We start from the raw sequence: 24,898 nt of genomic DNA, 5'->3' as shown, positions 1-24,898 counted from the left end.
CAAAGGTGTCTCCGCCTTGTCGTGGTGGTCAGGCTTGTGCGACTCTGTGACCTGGAGAGCTATGCTGGCGGTAGTTTAACTACCAGCAGGGTCACCCATGCCGGAAAGGTCAAAGGGTAGAGTCCAGACTAAGAGAGATACCCTGGTCCTCCAGGCTAGGGGTTGAGCATGAGGCTAACAACCTCATCCTGTAAAAAGAATTTTATTCAGAAACCTAACAACCAGCCTCGGGTCACCATGCGTGGATCCATTCCTATGGCAGAACGCATTGGTTGTGGAGACTGGTTGTAGAGGAGGCCAAGGCTCACCCAGGGCTGTAGCGCCGAGTGGTAGGTAGGTATTTATTTTAGAAATTAATCTGATATTAATAATCACGCAGTTATTCGTGTAGAAACAGTTTAACTGCTTATGTAGAGAAATGAATTTATCATAATTAAATGCAACGAGTCTTTATAAGACGATGCATATACTTTTTAATGTAGGCTTACAGACTCCGTTTAGTCAAAACTCGACTCAGTGTAAAAAGGGCGATTCCTCCAGATAATAATTAAACAGGAATTTCACGGCAGTTGTTACACTTTTCATCTTAAAAAATAAGTTCATCATTAACATACTTGGAGACAGTGAACTGAAAATAAAATAAATCAAATTCTGCTTAGAGTCGCCACATGTGATGGGTGACTACACTTCCCTCAGAACCTCAGAATCTAGAAGATGCCTGACAGGTTTTTAACATTTATATTAGTTTGTTGTGAAAGCAAACTGGCCAAAACTTCCCACATTTGTTAAATTACGACAAAGAACAGCTTGAAGATGTCCGTTAAGGCTACTGTCTTCTGAAATGTGACGCCGTATAATCTGGTAGACTAATACTGACGTTTGGGAGGAATATACTGCCTCAGTGCCGGTAACGGTAGCCGACCGGTCTAAGGCATGCACTGTCTTCGCTCGCTAGGAAGCCGGGATCGTGGGTTCTAATCTAACTCAGGGCATGGATGTTTCGTGTGAGTTTTTCTGTGTTTGTGTACAGGTAGAGGCCTTGCGACGAGCTGACCACGCGCCCAAGGAGTCCTACCGAACGTCTAAGATCTAGTAAACCAAAGTGAAACGGAGAGTTTCATGGAGGTAGGCCTAGGCCCAAATGAGGGCTGTAGCGCCAAAGGAAAAAAAAAATACTGCCTCAGTATTCTGTGTATTGCTGCCTCTACTCTGTAATTGGATGCAGCCATGTTCCTCTCACACGTCAGTAACCATCTACCGGGTTACGCGCCGTGAAGGTGCAGGCGAAACTAACCTTAGCGGCTGATGTGAAAACCTCAAATTTTCCACTAAGGATCTGATCACATTTTGAGATTCGAATCATTGCCGTGCTCCCTACACATATTTGTTAGGAGAAGACAAACAAGCGTACAACTTCGCTTTAGCCTCAATGTGTGCATAAAAGGAAATAAAATAGTCATACGGAGTTTGAGTAAAATTATTAATTCTGTTCAAATTTTCATATCGGTCACTGAGTTTGTGTTTACAGGTTGCTTAAGTTAGAGGGCAAGTGCTTAACTGCCAAACAGAACGGAAACTGGCAACATCATGCTCGGACACTAACACACAAATGTAAACGTTTGCCCAGTGTTGCACATCAGGGCCCTGGATCGTAACCACTTCCGGTTTACTGACTGGTTTATACTGCACGAAGTCTACAAATGCAATAGTTACCTACCTTAAACGTTAAAATTTAAACCTACATTACAAAATTAAGCCCACAAAAAACTGGATCCATATTTCAAGAAGGCAGCTAGAAAATAACGGCATTCAATAACAAAGTTTCTAGTTAATGTACCACCTAACGATGAGCAATGAGGTAGAAACAAGTAACGGTTTTCAATACAAACACTGATCATCAATGAAGTCGTGTCGACAATTATAAAAATAAATATTTTATTTATTACTTCTGTAATTACTAAGCTCAACAGGAGGCAGAATTTAAACACGTTTAAACATGTTTAACTGAAATACCGGCATATAAAAAAGCGTTGTAATTATTAAAATGCAACAGACATAATAAACATCTACAATGAACAATCGCAATTATAAATGGTGTACAAAGCCATACGTCAGAACATAAGTTCGCAGAAACTTCCCGTCGGTATATAACTGAAAGAAGGAGCAATTGTAACTTAACGTAATGAGATCTGTGTGTAATCAAATACGTAGGTATAACAATGTTCGGCGAACTATGTATCATTGAAAAGATTATTTAAACTGTGTCAAAAGCAGGTCTATACAACTAATAAAAAAAAACTCGGTGGCCTGTAGTCCGCAAGCAAACTATACCGACCGAGCGACCACGGCTTGTCGGCCAAGTTAGTGCCAACTTTTGCGGACACAGGGTGTCGCGTGGTCAGCGCGACGAATCCCCACGGCCGTTAATCTCCATTTTCTAGACCAGAGCCGCTATTTCTTTAAAACAGATCCTCAATTATCTTCGTGAGGCTGAGTGCATNAGTGGACCCCGTTCCAGATCCTCTACTTCTCAGAAAATCTGGTAGCTCCGAGAATCGAACCCGGGAACTCTAGATCTGTAGCTAGGAACTCTGACCACTACACCACAGAGGCTAATGCTGACTGAACTCTAATGCATACAACTGGAAGCCACTGCCGGTCCAGTGAACACACCCAATGAGAACATCGCAGTGAATTTCGCTGTCTCAGAAGCAAATACGGCAACGTCACTTATATCAGTGGTGCAAAACTCGAACCGTTCGAGCACTGGGTTTTGCAGAGCCTTCCGTTTGGAAATCTAGATGTTGACTTTTTTCTTTCCGAACACAAATTTAACATGTAATGCAAAATGGGTTGTGCACTGATACTGTCCGACAGCGCACCTTACACGATCAATAATGTCATTACTTCATCAGAATGACATTCATGATGATCGCGTAAGGTTCATGGAACTGGAATGATGGTCAGTAATGACGCGAATCCGGATTTTCTGATTTCGAGGCATCATTACTGGTGCGTGGTGGGGATACTGTCATTAGTAATGACGGTAATGACCGTGTAGAGTGGGTGCGTCATTACTCAGTACGCTTTGTGGAGTCTGAGTGGCAATAAGTAGACGTGGACAGCGAAAGTGAGTTCTTCGTCACTGAATCCCCTACAAGTGAGGTGAATGCTGAAGAGGGCGAAGTTCTTCGGAACTTCATAGACATATGAAGCCTTGTCGGAACTGTGGAACCTTACTAACCCAATATATTTAAATAAGAAAAAAAGGAATATAGCCTTGGACAAATTGCTGAATATGTACGTCGAACTCTCCCTCATATTAGAGTCCTTCCTTATCGAAAATGGTTTGACCAGTCTCAGCAACTTATCAAATGTTCCTTCCCCCTCCCCTTGACACTACAGCCCCAGTGGGCCTATGCCTACCTCCATGAACTTCTCCGTTCACTTCGGTCAAATGTCCCTTCACTCATACGAAAATAGTTTCTGTAATCCTCTGATTCCGTCACATCAATTTCTTTTAGCAGAACAACATGGCACCCCTTTTCACGTTTTTGTAACCAGTTTTTCATCCAGTGTCGGCGCTTAACATTTCGTTTGGTGCCTAATGCTAAAATTATAGCAATACACGCTTTCTGACGGGGATCCATTATAATGCTCAAGAAAACTGGCACAAAATAAATGTTCTTATCTCTTGGTGAGTTGAGCGGTACTGAAGCAAATAATGTCATTTCAGATGATCATGTAAGGCTGAAAAGTAATGAAGGAGTAATGAAAGAAGACTTTTGGAGGTAATGACATTATTATTGATCGTGTAAGGTCCGCTTATAATGTGATGCAACCTTTTCGGCATGAGAAGTGCCTGCCAGCCAAGCAGCAACGGTAGTTCATCTGTGCGCTACAAGTTTCCGTACGTGCCACACAGCTTATCGCAAGCTGCAAATGTTTGTTGTGATATTTTTAAGCAAATTCTCGGAACTGATAAAAATTATCATCTTTGAAAAGACTCTACAATGTAGTACACAGAACTAATGAGGATATCCTTGAGGTTCATTAAGTTTACTTAAAAATGGGATTATATATAAATGAATGAGAAGTGTACCGTTTCAAATTTCCACACAAGCCGTGGAAAAGATTATGGGACAGAGAAATATTAATTTATGGCTTCATGGAAACGCTGCTCTACTTGCATCAGTATGGCTAAAATTTGGACTCGCTCGACTACTTTCGGTGGCGGTCTCTTGCATCCAATTTCAGCGAAATCTGAGAAATGATTTATGGGACACACGTGAAAGTCCATTTACGGTCTCATGTAAACCAGAAGTAACTTTAATGCAATGTTCATTTCACTGCAAGAGAGCAGATTAATTTCCACTGTTCTGAAAAACAACCCTGTGCGCAAACATTTAACTAACATTTCTCTGTTAAGAGTTCTATACCTATGATATTAATATCCCATCGCACTTCCATCTGAACTATCATTATATTGAAGAAAGCAGTTTTCTGGGATTTGACACCGTGTATATGTGGTGTTAACCGACGTTTCGGAGGAACGTATCGCCTCCATCTTCAGGGTAGAAGGAAAAGCAGTCTGCTTTTACCGGTTCTCACGGTCTCTTCGCTTGCGGATTTCTTATATTTTTCCTTCTACCCTGAATATGGAGGCGATACGTTCCTCAGAAACGTCGGTTAACACCACATATACACGGTGCCAAATCCCAGAAGACTGCTTTCTTCATAGTCACCGCCGTGAAAGCCTCAAATCTTACATATCATTACATTATCTGAATGATGCATCTTAATGAAATAACATTTATTTTGTGCAACGTATAAGAAAAGAATATCACACGTATGGTCTGAATCCGGAAGGCCTGCTCTTCAAGATTATTACAGAAATATAAACATCAATTACATTTCGCGCCATCGAACTTTCAGCAAAATTATCACAAGTTAACTTGAATTTGTCCGATTTTGCTCAGGGGTCCAGTCACTGCTGCCATCTTCTTTTCCTCCTCCAACTCAGGACTGGATGACACGAGTCCCTGCTACTGTTCAGAAGTTTTAAAATAATCTTCCCATCTACTTCTGGGTCTTCCCAAGTCTCTCAGTCTTTGCGGATTATATAAATAGGCTAATTTTGGTAGTTTAATACCTTTCATCATACTTATAGTATGTTTCCAAATAGTCGGCATTTCTTTATTTCAGCATCATATGGTGTGAACCATTTATTATTGGCTGTCACCACAATTCGTGTATAAACTTTATGTATTATTCTGCAACATGTTCCGGCTCTTTACAAGAGCTGGGACAGCGAAGTCGGCATAGCGAATGGCTACTGGCTAGACGACTGAGCTGTCGGAGTTCGAGTAGCGGTAGGGCCAAGAATTTTCATTTCTCCATGTCCCCACTCAGCCTCCTATACTATGGGTGCCGGGGGATCTTTCCCCGGGGGTAAGGCGGCCGGGGCGTGAAGCTGATCACTCACATCCAACTAGTGCCGAGGTCAAGAAAACGTGGATCTATACACTCACTCTCTACTTTTCTGCTATTTTCCCCTACATTGGCCAATGTTTACATTTGAAAGAGAGCATACATTTTATTTGCCAATGCTAATGCCAACGAATAAAAATAATATGTAAGACATTACAATGTTCCCTTTGTTGTAATTTAGTGCTATTAATTAATGTTGATTTCCTGACCACTGTGGAAGTGGTTGCCTCTTCAATGCCAACGTAAACGTTACAGGTTAAAATATTATAATATTAAATGTTTTATTCGTTGTAGCTGGTGTTTATAAAATAATGCTTTTCTGATCGCAGTTGAACAACATTATTTCAATAACACCAACTAAAACAAATAAAATATTTCTGTGACTGGAAAAATTTTATTTTGTTAACACCAGCTACAACAAATAAAACATTTAATATTTTAACGTAATTTTTATATTGGCACTGAAGAGATGACCACTTCCGCAGTGGTCAAGAAATCAACATTATTTAATAATACTAAATTATAACAAAGAGAATTATTTTATATCTTGCAAACTGTTTTTATTCCTCGGCATTAACACTGAAAAAAAAAATGCATGACCTCCCCAAATGTAAACACTGGCAAATGTAGAGGAAAATCGGAGGAAAGTAAAGAGCGAGAGAGAAAATGTAAATATTTTAACCTGATGATGGCCATAAAGAGCCGAAACGTGTTGTAAAATAATATACAAAGTTTATACACGATCTGCGGCCACGAAGCCTATAATAATATATTTCTTTACAGTTTCCAGTAGATCTCAGCCTTGTTTTCAGTTAGCAGGACTACGTGTATAGCCTCTCGTAAAACTACTTCTAGCGACGTCTAAGAAATCTCACATGTGCATTATGTTTACTGGCAAATTACAATCTTATTTTCAATTGCGTGTCAACAATATCCATAAATGTCACACGTTCTGAGAGCCTGAACTTGTTATAGTAGCTGTCTTATAGGTGATGAGCAATGGAACACTGCACAGACATTATCGAGTCACGAAAGTACGTCACTATTCTGACCCGTTTCGGCCTTATCATTCATGTCGTCCTGTTCATGATAAATACGTATTTTTCGAATAACGTTTTTAAGCTGCCGAAACTGAACTCCGGATGTGATTGAGATTACCTCTTTCTAAGGGGCCCAACTGAATAGGTGTCTTCCTTTCTCACATGAAGACGGAAACAGATCCAGTTTCCGAAACGTCGTGTTCCGGACGATGGGAAAAGTCCAAAAACCCAGTAATTCGTGTGTCATCCACCATCTCCAGAACCCTTTAGAATCTAGTAATATGTATGGATCAAGCACTCGGATTTTCTTTCAAAGTCGTTGTGATGTATTCTTTTGAAGAAAGCAGTCTTCTGGGATTTGGCATCCTGTATAAGTGGTGTTAACCGACGTTTCGGAGGAACGTATCGCCTCCATCTTCAGGGTAGAAGAAAAAGTATAAGAAATCTGCAAGCGACAAGACCGTGAGAACGTATAAGAAATCTGCAAGCGACAAGACCGTGAGAACGGTCTTGTCGCTTGCAGATTTCTTATACTTTTTCTTCTACCCTGAAGATGGAGGCGATACGTTCCTCCGAAACGTCGGTTAACACCACATATACAGGGTGCCAAATCCCAGAAGACTGCTTTCTTCATAGTCACCGCCGTGAAAGCCTCAAATCTTACAAAGTATTCTTTTGTTCGCCTTTCTAGAAAGAGGCGATACTCACTGCCCACTTCCATTTAGTTTCATTTGTTTCTATGAAAAGTACTATCTTCTGATAAGTGACGCCATACAGTCTGGTAAAAGTTCAATGACGTTTCAAAGGAACGTGCTGCAACCACCTTCAGACCGAACAGTAAGCTAAGCAAGCAATCTTCAAGAAGGAAGAAGAAAGCAGAGCTCTGCTTTAAGTTAAAAATTACAACTGATGATTAATGGCAGTGACAGCACAGAATCTAAACACTATGTGAAGCTAAATTTTGAATTTTACGTTTAAAAAACCAATGGCGTAACGTAAGGTGGATCGCCTTAACCGCTCAATTGGTTAAAATACACCAACTCGACCGATGAATCATAATCTTCCCGCCCCTCGTCTCGTCTATAGCCAAATTTATTTCAGAAGAACTTCACGAAAACCCCATATTATTATCGTAAGCCAAAGTGAACATTTACTGTTAATGTTACTGTGGATAATAAAAATAAACGTTCTGATTACGCTTTCACATGCGAAGTGCAACAACAAAACTACAATTTCTCTAAAAGAAAATGGAATGGCAGAAGAGAACAGCGTTATTCAACAGACACTTCACCTGTATACAACAGGGCTAAGGACACAGGAATGAATTTCCTTCAACTTGTGTGTATGAGGACTAAGGTCAGATTACCAACTTCTCTTTATGTTTACATCAGAACCACGAGCAGAGGGCCAAACAATCTTAATTTGTGTACACTGGGGCCAAGATCAGTGATGAAAATTCTTTCTCATTTGTGCAACACCAAATCTGTTTTGTGTCCACCACAGTCAGAATTAAGAGCAACAGGACCCAGAAGACACTAATTGATTTGTATATTTCCATATTGCTTGTGCGTGGCAAAAGAAAGGGCTCCGTGCAGCGTTATAGGAATTGCGTGCTTTTCGTATTGTGCATAAAAATAACGCATGTCGGGGAGTATACACGCATGTATGTCCGTCTGCATTTTCAAGTTAACAATTGTTGGGCAGATTTGATGAAATATATTGACGTTTATATAAACATACAGAAATACGGACACACAAGGCACCTACTGAGGCGTTCTTTTAGTGCGCATTTTGCAAGCAACTCACAGTTACTAATGTATGTTCCTATTTTACCTCAATTTATACTTGTTTTCGTACGTCTTTCAATCAAAACGCACTTCAACAATTGCAAAATAATGTTCATTTCTTTCACCACCTTCACATAAACATCATGAAACGACCAATATTACTGAATGTCTAAGGCTTAAGGGTCACGCGGTAGCGTAGTTGGCTGAAGCACTATGCTACAAGCCGGAAGGTCTCGGGTTCGAGTCACGATGAGGTGGATTTCTTTTTTAATTTACCTAATCTTTCCAGTCGCATTATGGCCCTGGGGTCGACTCAGCCTCTAACAGAAATGAGTAACAGGAATCTTCCAGGGCGGTAAAGGGCAGCCCGCCCGTAAGACTGACAAACTTACCGCCATCTGTGAGCCGACGATCTACAGAAAATGTGGGAGCCTCGACGTCTCACAACCTTATGGGCCTTCACGGCCTGTTACAGGAATATTCTAAGGCTTAATAATCTTCTTTACGAAAAATCACGACAGCACATTATCGCACACACTAGGCTACAAAAGATATGCCAAATAATTTACAAACAGTTCCTGAACAAACATGTGCACTGCGCATCATCAGGTCACAGCTGTACTGAAAAGTCAGAACCTAGAAATTTGGGACCAGCGGTATTGCGACAAACGCAGCTAATTTTTTTTTTCCTTGGCACTACAGCCCCAGTGGGGCTAGGCCTACCTCCATGAACTTCTCCGAAACGCAGCTAATGCGACTCTAATACAGTACAGTGAAATCTTAATCCGAACTAATTAAAGCACTGCTATCTCCTGACCATCGAATCGTTCGGATTACCGGATTTATATTCGTTTCGTAAACGTGTTTATTCAAAAGAATTATAGGTATATTTAACATATAATCAACTAAAAATTTGTAAAATATTATAATTCTTAATATTGTTGACGTTCGACTACACGCGGCAAGCGGTAACCGGTTACACCTTACACCAACCAGAGAGGAAGGTTCATTAACAAGCAATATCAAGTTTCATAAGAATTCACTTTTACCGCAAGGAAAGAGAATAATCAGATTATATGTAATTTATGGAGGTGGAGTTTTTGTGGTAATGTCAGTCACTTCGGATTACCGAGGCTTCACTGTATTTAGTATCTTATTCTGCAGCCTCTTTGCTATTACGGAATTTTCTGTTCTTCAGTTTGTGAATTAGGCGTTTACCTAACCCCTTCGTGGATGTCACGTATCGAAGTAACCTCTTCTGTCAGATTAAAAGAAAACTCCGTGTGCACGTTTTCTACCGCAACTTCTCACCTCCTACTCAGGACCTCAAACTGCCTTTAGTTGAGCCACTTCAACTAACGAGTTGGCAGAAAAGTTTTTCCTGAAATTAGAAAGCTTCTGGGAAATTGACTTTTTTCTGTAAGAACGATCACAGTGAACTGTAGTGTTTTTGATTAGGAATGGCGAATGACGGGGTGCACCAAACACACGTACCGTGGCTTGGAAGCAGGAAGGNGGGGGGGGGGGGGGGGAGAAAGCAAAAGCAGAACATACAGTGGTGCCAAATGTAGCATTATGGAACATTTGTTTTGTTAATATATCTGTACTTGACTCAGACGCCAAATCTGTAAGGAAACACTACACGCCACAGTACTTCTGTACCACTGATATGTGTAATGAGCACACATAAAAACTCCGTGGCTTTAGTCCGCAAGCAAACTATACCGACCGAGCGACCGTCGCTTGTCAACGAACTTAGTGCCAACTTTAGAGGAAAGAGGGTGTCGTGTGGTCAGCGCAACGGATCCCCACGGCCGTAAATTCGGTTTTGCAGACCGATATTGGCATACATCTGCCGTGAAAATTCTCAAATTCCTGTAATCTGGGAATGTCTTGTCTTCATAAGTCTGATGGAGCACTGTCCCTGGTAGCCTAATGATCATCAGTCTCCCTTTCCAGAAGCGGTGTCCGTGGCTGTAGCATCCAAGGTCAAAGCTGGAATCAGAATTTTTTTTCGGAATGTGTTTCCTGAATAACTGTACAGGTCTCCACTGATGTCGATAACATTTCTTATGTTTCTTTCTGTAGGGAGAAAACGTTTCCAAAACTCACAAAATCTATACAACTGTCGCACTTTAAAATCTTCTGTATTACTTCACATTAATAGCAAATAATTTGAAATTACAAAATGCCTTAACCCGTAATTTTTGCATCTGTTTTACTGGATGACGGAGGTTACAATCATTATATGCACTTTGAAGGAGGTCAGTGTAAAATAATGGATACGATATCCACAGTAGAAGCCGAGATTTCTAAGATAGTTTCTTCGTTTCGTTACGGCATTTTCATGTGGTCAGTAAGTTGGGCGGTCTGCCCAGCAAACCACATCTGGTTACGAAGTTGGAACTGAATTCCTATGAGTCCAATATTTTTTTTAATTGCTAGTGGGGCCACTTCTGGCCTATTGTACCAGCCCCAGATGATAGGTGATGGTGATTGTGGAGCAATTGGTGGAATGAAGATTGGCAGGGGAAACCGAAGTACTCGGAGAAAACCTGCCACAGCGCCACTTTTTCCACCACAAATCCCACTTGACCAGACCCGGGATTGAACCCGGGTCGCCGCGGTAGGAAGCCAGCGACTAACCGCTTGAGCTGTGGCGCGGCCTTGCGTCCAAGTTTGCTGAAATGTTAAGGAACATCCACAAGAGCGTATGATGATGCTATGTCAATGGAGCAGACATCAAGAAACAGTAAATTTAATGGCGATCAGTTTCTACGAACTTTCGCTATCACTAAAATCACTTTCATATGCCGGAATCTGTACCTTCCATCGGATACGATTACCTACCAAGATTTACAGGGTTTATTAGAGGCATGATAGGCACCTTCAGCTTAATATCAAATAGTTGTTTCGATTATGGGTTGTTTAAATCGCTCAGTTATACACCTGTAATTTAGTCTTAAAAATTACAAGTTTTTATTTGCATTACACAACTGTCTTGGCCATTAATATAATTAATTTATTTCTCATAACCAACTGAGGTGCCTCCACAAATTTTCTTCAAAGGACGTAGTTCCTTTTTTCAGCACTTTCAAACAAATGCATGTAATTTTATACTACCTACAGAGCAACCGATATATCGATATCGAACCCTTTCCCCAGACATGGTATCATATCGATCTGTTGTTACCAAACTTAATAACTCTTGTTGAAAGAACCGAAAAAAAAACATGTTTCGGCATTGTCATCTGCAACATATATATTTGTTTCACATACATGCACATGTAACATGAAGCTAATATGTTGATTCAAACAACTGCCTATATTACTTATAAAAATAAACTCCTACGCAAGACTCCAGCTCGTCTTAATTACACGTTTCTGCATTATAATCCTACCTTGCCTGCGTGTGGTTTTACAACCTCCAGGCTGTTCTTCTCAGTTGCGAAGTTCGATAATTACGTGAGAGTTTACCGAGCCACTATACAAAGAAATGTGGGCTAACTTGGATTTTACCTGTTAACCACGAAAATTAACGTTGACACCTTACCCAGTAGTCCCCTAATACCAACTGTAAAGAAATATCGCACAAGTCCTACAGTGTACAATCAAACAGCTAAAGAGAAATACAGTTGTCACTTACCACGCATACTTGAATCTTAAAGCCGAACTAATCACATATTTTCATACTCGATGTAGTAACGACAGTAAAAGCAAAGCACTGGCCTAAAAGTCAGTAATGAAATAAAGTTACTGGCCACAATTCTAAACCACATACACACACCAACTTGTCTCTACTCTCGCAGCTCTCTGACGATTTCCCGTACAGTTACTGTGCCGCCTCAACTTACAGAGTCGTGACGTCAAAACAAACCGTGACCGACGTCATATACGCATGCGCGGTGAAATTCGTTTCGCAAGAGGACAACCAACATGCCGAGTCCCAAGGTTCGTACCACAAATTAAACACAAATCTGCCGTATTTGTGGTAGAATGCGGCTGTACAACCAAACGCATTCGTCTGCGCTTTCCAACTGTCTCTTTAATTTTCCTTGTTTTCTAAACTTCACGAAACCCCAATTCCACCATGTCACTTATCTATGAACATGACAAAACATGAAAACAAAAGAAAATAAAATAGCAATCATGCGTATACATTTAAAATATTTGCCTAAAAGCTGCTCGCTTGCTACTTCTGTATATATAAAATTATATTGGACTTACATCAGGCAGATAGTGAATGCATTTAAACATTTATTTCGACACACACTTCTTTTCATCTGCTACATGAGCATAGAAATGTGGCCAAATTCTCACGCTTGTGTAGTTGTATTTAAGGTTCCATGTCCACACAAGATTCAAAGTAAGATCTTAACGCAACAAGTTTATGCGCCTGAGTACCTACCAAACATCAGATTTAAAGAACAGAACGTTTCAAACTAGAATGAACAATTTTTAGTGTGAAATTTCAGTTCCTCAAGGCGGTGATCCTGAAGATTCGATATTCTATGACATGACGCCACGTAAGTTGGTCGATGGGCACCATTACTGTGGAGAAACCTGCTGCTTCCATGCCCAGTGTGTCCAGGGTTGAAGAGTGTTCTATCCCCAGTCTTCACTGGCATTGATGTCGTGTCTGAATTATTAATAATGTTCCCTTATATCTTTCGATATATCTGTAAATTATGTTTCATTAGCATACTCTGGCTCACGCGGTAGCGTAGTTGGTTGAGGTAATATTCTACAAGCTGGAAGATCGCGGGTTCGAATCCCGATGAGGTAATCGAATTTTTTCCAATTTACCTAACCTTTCCGGTCGCAGTATGGCTCTGGGATTGACTCAGCCTCTAAAGGCGCGCCCAAATTACTGGTGCTCGTGTGACTCGCTATGATCGCGAGTAATGTGGACGATATGACAAGTCACGAGACAAGCAAATTTTTAATTTAAAAACTATAGCCAATAAATTTAAATACGACTACAGCCTATACACACTACGAGTAAATATACGGATCCTCACGCGCCGAAGCCTGGCGAGCAACTGAAGTATTGTGGACGAAGATTTACGGCCACAAGTAAAAGCCAGACAAGTCTCCCGACAAGCAAAAGCCTGGCGAGCACGAGCACGAGCACGAACACGAGTAATGTGGACGCGCCTTAACAGAGATGAGTAACAGGAATCTTCCTGGGGGTAAAGGACGGCCGGCGCGTAAGGCTGACAAGCTTATCGCCATATGCGAGCCGATTGTCTAGAAGATGTGGGAACATCGACGTTTCAAAACTATGTGGACCTTCACGGCCTGTTACAGGGATAGCTTTACCTTTTTTCCCTTCTAGCATACACTAAACCTATGTAAGAGCTTTAAGCATACCTGCCGAATTTTTCTTATGAGGACCTCCTCCCAACGGTCTCAGCGAAACAACCACATCTGTCCTCCGAGTAAAAGCAGAGTAACTAATTTCTGTTTGTTCGACGATGTCGACAGAAAAATGTAAAAAAGAGTACACAAATTGACACAGATTATTCTGTGCTCACTCCAAAGTGTTCCAATGCTAATTTATTACACTGTAGCTATAGCTTATTAGTTCTCTAGGTATCATCCATCGAATAAGATTCTATAAACAAAACACTTAACGCCCTGGATCTGCTTCCATTCTCAGGTTGCGGCATTACTCATTTGGGTCAGTCAGATACAGCTAAGCCCTCTCACAAGGCGAGTGGTCGATTTCTACCCTGGGGGTAGACGCAGTACATATATCCAGAACTTCGGTGAAATTCTACACGGCGTCACATCCTATAAAATATTGTCACTTGTATGAGTGACTATAGACGGGGTTTGGATTGGCGAATAGATTTGTTAGCCAATTACAGTTCGTAACTACAAATGACTACAACACTATTGCTATTTCCACACTTTACAGTTCACTAGAGCACACAGTCTAGTGTTCTCAGTCTGTTACTAGATATTCCTTGGTAACGGCTCCAACAATGGCTATCCCCCCCCCTTACGGCTCAAGTCCTTTCTTCACAGACTCCCGTACAGAACCGACTAAACTGACCTTGTCCCTTGCTTATAATATCCTAGCAAGGATCACACAGAAAACCCAGCTATTCTGTTGTTGTAGTCTATTGTTTTTTTAATTCGGTTAGTGGAGGGTGGAGTCCAAGTGGATCCACTTGGCACGGCGGCCACTGATTGGCCTATTGTAGCCTGCCCCGGGTGATTATGATGTTGGAGAATTTGGTGGAATTAAGATTGGCAGGGGAAACCGAAGTATTCGGAGGAAATCCGCCCCAGCGCCACTTTGTTCATCACAAAATCCCACATGACCAGAACCGGGATCGAACCCGGGCCACAGCGGTGGGAAGCCAGCGACTAACCGCTTGAGCTATANTTGTTGTAGTCCAGTTGTTGCATTATTAAGAATCTGCTGCCTAGCAACGGGAACGTGTTTACCGAGCCGTTGGCCAGAAACGGCCCTGGTATATTTGCCCACTTCGCGGTCGTTGCATAACAACGGCTCTACACGCTACACAATTATTCTTCATTGGTAACGAGCTTGCCGTCCCCAAACACGTGCGAATGAATATTCATACCTACAGCCATACGCATGAACAGTTCAACGCACAATGCACAGAAACATCTTACACACGGCCTACGTACGTAGCTCCAGGCACTGCTGAGAAGAGGCTGTTAAAAATTTCTGAACTCTAAGATCTAACAACTAAACTCGCAGACGTACATGGATATATTTTTCAGTTTTGCGAAAGTTCACATTATTTCTCTTCGCACCCCCCNTTGCTTTTCGCGAGATTCCCAACTTTTTCTCTTTCCACCCCCCCCCCCCCAAATAATATATCTGGCAAAGAGTACGAATCATAAAAGCGTTTACGAAATTTGGCAGTTTCCTGCTTCTCCATTTCATCATCCAAATATTATCCTCAGATTTTTGTGTTCGAACTTCGATACCCGATTGTCACTCAGCACGGGTGTAATAACAAAGCTTCTCCAGATCTGTGCTTAAAGAGACACATGTCCAAACCAACAAGTTCTGCAAGCAAACAGACGGTTGGTAACGTAGTGTGTGTGCGTGTGCGTGTGCGCGCGCGCGCTTGCGTGAGTGCGCGTGTGACTGGCAAACTTCGAAAAGAACAGAGTAACTTGAGGCATAAAATGATGTGTAGAAATTCACCGTACTGATATTTGGTAAATATGATTTAAATATGTAAGATTTGAGATTTTCACGGCGGTGACTATGAAGAAAGCCGTCTTCTGGGATGTGGCACCGTGTAGATATTGTTAACCGACGTTTCGGAGGAACGTATCGCCTCCATCTTCAGGGTAGAAGAAAAAAGAAAAACCGCGAGCGATGAACCAGTGTGAGCAGGTGCTGACAGACTAATCTGTCATGTCATGTTTCTTCCTTCTTACGGCTGCTCGCCCCGAGTAGCCTACAGGCGCGTTGCCACTGATTCTTATGGTCGGGTACAGAACGTCCGGAAGTGGTCAGTGCTCCTACATCGGCGTGATGGAAGTTGTCGGTAGACTCTTCATCGATTTTGGAACGGACCGGAGTCTCATGGCAGATCCAAATGTTAACTTTATTACCTCCAGCTTTAGTGTCTACCTGAGGGCTTCATCGAGTGTTTTCTCGCCAACCAGTAATGGCTGCTGTTTTATGCTGCGGCCTCCAGTCCGACGTGGAGGACAGCGGGAGCCCGGCAGTGCAGGACAGCAAGCAAATGTGTGACATTTGTGTAGGGTGCCCACTTATGTTATCCCGCCACCGCCTCAAACTGACGACGTAACACAGTCCAGGATTTTGACCCATTTCGCCATCCTAAGTTAGTCCTCAGATGGTCGAAAGGCGGCAATGACGTGAGCAGAAGAGGACATTGTTGAAATCCGTTTCCAGGCAACTTCTAGTGAAGACGCGGGAGACTTATTGTGCCTATAGTGAGAAGTAGAGTGCGTGAATTAGCAACAGCTTTATAATCACTTGTTTTTACGAGTTATAAATGTTCAGTATATCCAATTACCGATCCAAACCAACTAACATGTGGCAGTATTGTTAAGGCATTATAATTTTCTTAATTCGTCGCTAAGAATTTAATTCAGCGTGTAAATATATAAATAACAGAAATAAAATTTTCTATTACGGCACTTTATATGTCTAGTTTGAAAAAATTCTAAACATTACTCTTTCGGGGAACGACGCTGTCTCGATCTTGAGGTAAAAATCAGAGAATGGGAAGTCTATCTTGCAGAAGCCGTTAGACGAAGTTTTCTCCTTTTTAAGTCACCACCAAAAAATTCACGAACAACCTTTCCCATTTCACTGAAAATATGGTCTAGTGTTTCTCTATGATTTCTAAAACAAAACATTTCATGAAAAAGGAAATATTTCAGTATTTTTTTATTGCTAGTGGAGTGGGACTAAGTCCCTTGTACTGCAGCCACTTCTGGCCTATTGTACCAGCCCCAGATGATAGGTGAGGGTGATTGTAGAGCAATTGGTGGAATGAAGATTGGCAGGGGAACCCGAAGTACTCGGAGAAAACCTGCCCCAGCGCCACTTTGTCCACCACAAATCCCACTTGACCAGACCCGGGCCGCCGCGATGGGAAGCCAGCGACTAACCGCTTGAGCTATGGAGCTGCCTTCAATATTGCACTAACTTCAGGCCGTAAACAACTTTATTTAAATAGGTCCGAGCACTGAGGCACGGAAGGAAATTACATGGTCTGCATGCTTCACTAGAACCTCGAAAGGAAGGTGAAGTTTTTCTGGTCTCAATAAATGAATATACGAGACTTCACAGAGGCAATTTTATTAGTGTGCACAGAACTTCCGTAACCTCATTTACGGAAAAACATACCCCTCGGTTGATATAGGATCGTTGAGTAACCAATGTGTCATGCACGAAACTGACTCGTCCCTGAAGTTTTATTCCTTGACTTACTTAATGACAGTTTGTCCACTGCGTATGTTACATACTGTAGTGGATTATTTCAGGATATTACCATAGTGTCTGTGCAGAGGGACTGAAGAAAATTACGGAACATTTTAGTCAGGACAGTCGGCCTTCGGGTCGAGATTCGAACCTAACCCTCCCGAACACAAAACAAAGTGTCAACCAGTCCAACGCGACAGTGAGCAATTTCACTCAAGCATCAAAGCTTCTGACTTGTGTTCGGGATGTGCTGTCCAAATATCTACCGGGACACATACCTTACATTCTTCGTGGTTTTCCTCGGTCCCTTCAGGCAAATATCTGGATAGGGTCTTAAAATTAGGGAACGAATGCTTCCTTCCACATCGTTCCCAAATTATTATTCACTGTCACCATATGAGTCGACGCTGTTTCCTCCGATTTAATATCAGCGTCGTTAAAAAACACAAATGAATAGATCAATGCAATGTATTGTCGAACATTCTGGAAAGAACCAGAAGTCGAAGAGAAAGTTCAATATCCTCGATCCACTGGCCGTAAATATCGAAGTCACCTTTCACTTTCCACCCAGAAGTCCTTCCTCTGCAGTTCGCACAAAGATCCCCTGTGTTTTATGTTTACTTTAATGTATCACTGAGTATGCATACATGAGAATTCAGATAGTAGGTGTACAATGAATATTCTCTTCTATGTACTGGAATAGAAAATGACCTAAACAAGGCTAGCAACACTCGCAAAAATAGATATCTATGTCAAGTTGGAGGTACCAGCTGAAATTCTTCCATTTGCAATTGGTAAGAGGCGTTAAATGAATTATCAAGCATGAGACGGAAGTGTAGAAGCTTCTAAACTATGTTCTCATTCAATTTCTGGAGGCAAGATTCAGTGTCTGAGAACAAATATGACAACTCCCTTTCAAATCCAACACAACTTTCGAATAAAATGTCAGCTGTGAAACAACGTTATATAACTCAATTGATTAAACTAATTATTGTCAACTGCTTGTTATTTCATTGTTGTATGCTGCATGTTGTACAGCAACCACTTTCTTCCCAGCTGCATCAATAACTTTTAGTTTTTAAATATCTGACATTCTATCGAATCCTCTAAGAAAATATTTTAATTAGATTAAAAATAAGATTTTCTGCATTCATTGGCGTACGACGGAGAATTTGTGCTTTTACACTTATCATATTACCCTGTTACGTACTCACTACTACACAAATGCACAAGGTTAGACACATTTACCCGACCAGTAACTTGCGTACTGGGATAATTCAATAAAATTTATAATTTGTTTACGTGCTTATTCAACAGCCAGAAACTAACCATAAAGAAAGCACGAACAAAAGGAAGAAACAAAACAAATAAATGCCCATAAACAAAAGACAAAACAATGCAACTTGTATCGTTCAGATAATAATTCCATTAATGCAATCATGCCAACAATTACCAAGCGAGAAAAGGTATATAATCTTCGTTAATTTACTTAACATTTCAATAATTACGGAACTACAGCTTTAAAATATAATTAAAGGGGACCGTTTTTGTTCCAAATACGTCTGCGTCCCTACAAAAAGCATTACAAGCTCAAGCGCATCTATGAAAAGGACACTTTTACCTAATGAACAGGCACTAAGTATAGAAATGTCTCTGACGTAGCGAACAGAAAATCGAAGAACAACAATTTCCAAAAGGGAAGTCAGAATTTAGAATAAGACACATCTCAAATAAGGAAGAGTGTGTCAAGGTGACAACTGTTCTTTAATAGTAAATGCTTTTCAAGATAAAGTGTGCGACGGTGTGGCATTTTTCTTGGAATTCTTGCTACTGCCGCTTACGCAGCACCGACAGCCTCTTACTTAGGAACATATGCGCTACGTTTAGGTCCATTCGTACGTTTATCACACACAGTTACTGTTTCTTCAGAGTGTTTAACCATGCGGTAGACAGTGTCCCTCGGTGGTGCAACACGAAGAGAAAATTCTCGATGATATAGTCTCTCTACAAAAGCATAAGAACAATCGGAAGATAAAATGATTTGCTAACACTTTCTGATCCACCGTATATGACGCCATGTTGTTAGTCAGTTCAGCGTTGACAACTGTGAAAGTTTCATACATTTTCGTTTTAAACTGCCAGATAACTTATATGTATAATGTGGTTAATTAATGAAGTTTTCTTTGAAATTCTTAAGTAACAGCGAGCTAAATTACATAGAAACTGACAAAAACAATTACCTTGCCTATAGCCTCTGAAGAAAAACACAACTTGCGCAAACTGCCAAGAACTGTTGCCATATATTTCGTCCTGAAATTCGAAATTCATTTCGTTGCCAACGACTGAATAACTTTAGACAGCCACCTCTCGTCTTGAAGAGAGTTCTACTTGCCATCTACTTCTTGATTGTTTCTTACTTCGTTTAAGCTCAGAGCCTGAAGATGGAGAAAGTATTTCCTCCGAAACATCGTCACGCTTCTATCGGCCCTCGTGGCGTTACCTCCCTGAAGACAGTTTACTCTTCATCGTCTCTGGTGTGAGAATCTCAAATCCATCAACTTCCATTTATCGCACTTATCTCTATGCTTTTGAGAAATCTCACTAAATCTTGAAGAATGACTAGCGGCCAGGTTAGCTCCCCATTAATGGGTCCGACCTTATATTGGGAGGTGTATAATTTCATTCCGTGACATCTTAACTGAGATTTGAGTTGGCTAGTTCCATCAAATTAACGACAGGATAATTACCTTCTATGAGCCGGTCACGGTAGCCCAGCGGTCTGAGGCATGCACTGTCTTCTCTCGCTCGGAAGCCGAGATCGTGGGTTCGAATCCCACTCAGGGCATGGATGTTTGTGTGCGTTTTTCTGTGTTTGTGTACAGGTAGAGGCCTTGCGACGAGCTGATCACTCGCCCAAGGAGTCCTACCGTATGTGTAAGATCTAGTAAACCGAAGTGAAACGGAGAGTTTTATGGAGGTAGGCCTAGGCCCAAACTGGGGCTGTAGCGCAAGAGGAAAAATTACCTTCTATGAGGGTTTCTTCCGAATCTCTTCCTAATATTATTAATGAACAGATACAGATTTCAGCCATTGACATCTAAATCCAGAGTTCGAACAGCTGTACTAAATCAACCAGAAATAAGTCCCTTCCTCGACAATGGAACAGATCTATGGACCATCTAGTGCAAACTGTGCTCAAGTGTGATCACTGAATTGTATAAAAATCTATCTACAGTCGACTCAGCCTCTAACAGAAATGAGAACCAGGAATTAATTAAATAATTTTCCTGGGGAGTAAAGGGCGGCCGGCGCGTAAGGCTGACAACCTCACCGCCATCTTTGAGCCGATTGTCTAGATATTGTGTGACCCTCACCGTCTCACAACCATTTGAGCCTTCACGGAAGGTTACAGAGATAGCTTTGCTTTTTTTGCTTCCACTATCCTATTTATGTAGACGAAAAGTTGGTGTGACCATGTCTTCCGCAAAGCATTGCTGGCTTCGCTGTCATCCCTAAGCAGTCCAGGTCATGGGCGTCGCCGTCTGTGCTAACTTCGTTCTTGTTTTATCCTGTAGGGGGCACGAAATGTTTTGAACCAAAATCGCCTTTCCTAATATTACACAAACACAGCAACTTTCATGTTGATTTGTGACTTCTCATTAATCATCACCATATACCAGCTTAAGTAAAACTGGGTCCTGAGTTTGTATAAATTAATAAAAACTGTTATTATTTCTATATAAACCTCTTTAAATGAAATTATCTGACGAAGAGGGGCATTGTGAGGATTACAGAAGATTTTAGGGGGAGACGAAGACCATTAACCCTGTATACACAGCAAATGCTGACGAAACTGCCTCTCTTCTTCGTTCTGCATCGGTATTCATATTAATCAAAATAATCGTAAGGCCTATCCTGTACCTAGAACTACATAACATAACTCAAGCACCCCGTTCTTTTCGAAATATTTCTGGAAATCTCAACCTTTAATTTACAATCCCCTCTCTGCTGAACCACTGCAGAACATATGAACGTTCATTAGCGGTATGAAACATACAATGAAATATGACGGTAGTCGGCATTTTTTTTTTGTTCGCCTGTTTCAAATTGTTTCTTTACCGGCTCTACAACACAGAATTCATAACAACACTATACACTATCACCTCACATTAAGAAAGGAAGTTTAATTTTCATACACTGTACCCTTATCATTTCTCCTTTATTTTGTCGCGATTCTCGTTGTTTTCAAGATATTACCAGACCGTTCTGCGTTATTTCTCTTTCAAATTATATTTCAATTTTGTCTTGAACGCTTATTTGCAGTGGAGATATATATACAAGTATATAGCGAATTTTCTACAGCAATTCTCTTTTAAATTTGAAATCAATTACCTTCTCGAATATTACACTGCAAAGGCTAGACGTAGCTGTAATTCTAAGACTTTTTTACTTTCCCAGCTATGAGTCACACGCAACTATTCCAATATTCGTCGACGGTAAAATTCTTCAGCATGGCGCTATCTCCATACTCTTGGATGGTAGAACTTATGTAGCAAACTAGATTTAATGGTCGGACCCGTTTCAAGCAATTATGGATGATAGAACAAAATTTTGCTCTTCGGAATAATTTTCTTTCTCTTGCTTTATTTCATTCACGTAAAATGAACCGTTCTTTTTCTTTTGTTTTTAACCCCTCTCTTTCTCTCTACACTCATGCATGCACGCACGCACACACAAAGAAATGTAACGTCCGTTCTGCGTCAGTTAAATTTGCAACGAGTTCGCGGAAAACACGACAGAGGCGCCACTTGACGGCTTCCATGTACGCCTACTGCAGAAGGCGAGGCACGCCGTATATTGATTATATAAGAGCTACGCTTTCTTACTGCTAAAATGTAAACGGTGCCACTTGATAAAGTTGGAATCGTAATCTCGACCCCTAAATCTTTCTTCTCCCACAGGCACACGTACTATATGTTGAAGATGTTCTTGCGGCGGATACGCGTTTAGGTCGAGCACGATTTTTCGAGAAAGCCTGCATACCGCGTGAAATACGAATAAATCGTGATATTTAATTTCTTTCAAACTGCAAGTCGAAAAATGTCCAACTCTAGAATGCTTGCTACAGACCGGTAGCGAGTCACATTCTGACCAGTGGCCGTAGGTTTCAGTATATTTCTAAAAAGGACAAAAGTATTAAACGTGAGCAGCGACACACACACAGGGAGCCTACACAGAATGATACCTGAACGGTGCTGAAAGCAAAAAATTGCCGCTGCAGCACATGTAGAAAAGAGCAGGTGTCCCTGGTATTTAAAACTTTGAATTTTAGAAATTTTAAACTGTAATTCTGGAATCAAATTGACGAGCGTGTGTTGGCGAGATTTTAAAACAAAACTGACAGCCTGATGTTTTAGATTTTGGACTGTGTGCAGTGTGACAGCTACGTAGTGAAAAATACACCTGATGATGGCCAATTACGGCCGAAACATGTAGTGTAGAGGAAGAAAAGACAAAGGTCTACAACCAAATAAATTTCTGCATTCACGACGGCATTTGTATTATTACATATATATCTAATAACCTAAAAATAAATTTATGTGGCAAGAAAAAATGCACAAGAACCAGAGCTACACTTGAACCTAGACATTTAGTCTTATTTTGTTCTGCGCAAGGTGTGATCACTGCAAATTGCCTGCTCAGACCCGTTTCTGAAAACCGAGCGCACCAAGAATACAATGGATAAATCATAAAATATGAGTTGATTTGAAAAAAGGTGCATCTTTCCTTTCATTCTTCCGGATTGTAGTACCATAGAGCCTCATTCGACTGCACATAGTTCTAGGAAATGAAATTGTGTTTAACCTGAAAAAGAAACGCACTGTTTGACATGTCTCAGAGTAGTTAGTGAGACTCAATTGAAGGCCATTAAACAACAGTGGGAATAGACAGCAGAGAAGTTTCATACGCTAGGCTCTGTGTTGACCTCACACGCGGTTTCTATGGAGAAATTGATTTTGCGAAGTCTGCAACACCTACACATTCTTGTTTGTCTCACCATGAGTAGAGATAATCTGTTGGATAAATGACCATCTCAATATCACAATAAACGTCCATTTCCAGTAGCTCTAGTTAATGAACCAGTATTACATGATACGAACAACTCTTCCCTTGTAATAAACAAACATTAACGTGACATTCATCTGTTCAATATTAGTTCATACTTATTCAAATTAGTTCAAGTGCTCACTGTCATTACATGTACTAAAAGAACATTTCATGTACAGTAGAGAAGCCAATTCTGCAGCTACTCAAGAAGTTCCTAGCATTTTATGGAACCCGAAGATTCATTAACGTGTTCACAAGAGCCCTCCACTACTCCCTATCCTGAGCCAGATAATCCAAAATCCATACCATCCCATCCTATCTCTCTAAGATCCATTTTAATATTGTCCATCCACCTACGCCTTGGTCTTCCCAGTGGTCTCTTTCCTTCTGGCTTTCCCACCAATATCCTATATGCATTCCTCTTCTCTCCCATTCGTGCTACATGCCCTGCCCACCTCAACCTCCTTGACTTGATCATTCTAATTATACTTGGAGAAGAGTACAAGTTATGAAGCTCCTCATTATGCAGTTTTCTCCAACCTCCTGTCACTTCATCCCTCTTTGGTCCAAATATTCTAATCATAAATACCCAGACAAAAGTGACACGACTTTTATACTTTTCTTTTTTATTTGTTTCATTTTGGTCCGTCACACTAACAGTTACAATTATAAAAGACAAGTCCGTCCAATGTGACTATTTCAGTCTTCTCACTTGATGATTCACTAGCCTTTTTAACCGTCCTCCCTTGAGGCTTTTTGCCCACAAGTTGGTTGTCACCTTTTCTTACCGTCCGTCTTGTTCGCCTTACTTCCGGCGTCACTTTGACTGCCCTACCTGGTGCTGCCTCCGTTCAAATTGCTGGGGCGTGGCTGATTCCGGCTTGACCAGGCTCCACCGCTTCTTCCGGCTCCACCGCTTCCTCCTTCCGTTGCTGATTACGGGGGTTGGAATTTCAGGATAGAACCTGATGTTATGGGCGCCAGCAAACAGCTAGATGCGGTTTGCGATTCATTTTAAAGGAGGGAAGGCGTGAGTGGGTGGAAGCTGGCGATGGGTTTGACTAGCTCCTGGCGATGAGTCTCTCCTCAGGTCGACTAAGGGTCAGGCTCGGACAAGTGAGGGTGAAGCACTTCCAACCAACACAATGCACTGTACCACTGGAACACTTTATTGTTTTCTTACAGTCACTCGGAGGTATAAATCCACACAATCAGGCCTAGTTTCGGCTTCCAAGCAGCCGGCGTTGCACTTGCTCGAATTATTTAACTTAACAAGCAAGTATAATCGCGGGTTTTACCTCCGCCAAGTTCGAAAGTTTGTAGCAGACTCCTAATCTTAAACTGGACTCTGCCGAGCCAGAGGTCCTAACTGAATTGTATCCGCCTCTTCTCTCCTCCTCCTAAATTCCAGGATAGGCTGATTCAAATAAAAGGAGTTGGCCTAATTTTGGTTCCGGCCAATGACCGATTATTTTAGAAGTAGTTTCGGCCTAAAATCCCAAACAGCGAAATTGACA

General features: G+C 41.2%; 1 protein-coding gene across 3 annotated transcripts in view; it reads right to left on the bottom strand.

Annotated features, from left to right (window-relative positions):
* The window catches only part of LOC111875517, a 101,741-nt gene that overhangs the window by 31,214 nt on the left and 45,629 nt on the right, over positions 1–24,898 (bottom strand). For 2 of the 3 annotated variants that reach the window (XM_023871828.2, XM_023871829.2), the window contains exon 1: positions 11,964–12,138. The exons of the other annotated variant lie outside the window; for it this stretch is intronic. In XM_023871828.2, coding sequence (XP_023727596.1) covers positions 11,964–11,970 — 7 coding nt within the window. In that variant the 5' untranslated portion in view covers positions 11,971–12,138. Of the gene's footprint in view, positions 1–11,963; positions 12,139–24,898 lie in introns of those variants that run through there. 3 annotated transcript variants of the gene reach the window in all.

The sequence above is a fragment of the Cryptotermes secundus genome, unplaced genomic scaffold, assembly GCF_002891405.2.
Source record: "Cryptotermes secundus unplaced genomic scaffold, Csec_1.0 scaffold468, whole genome shotgun sequence".
Classification (NCBI taxonomy): Eukaryota; Metazoa; Arthropoda; class Insecta; order Blattodea; family Kalotermitidae; genus Cryptotermes; species Cryptotermes secundus.
The sequence above is the reverse complement of the archived record's forward strand: the minus strand, read 5'-3'. Positions and strand labels throughout refer to the sequence as shown.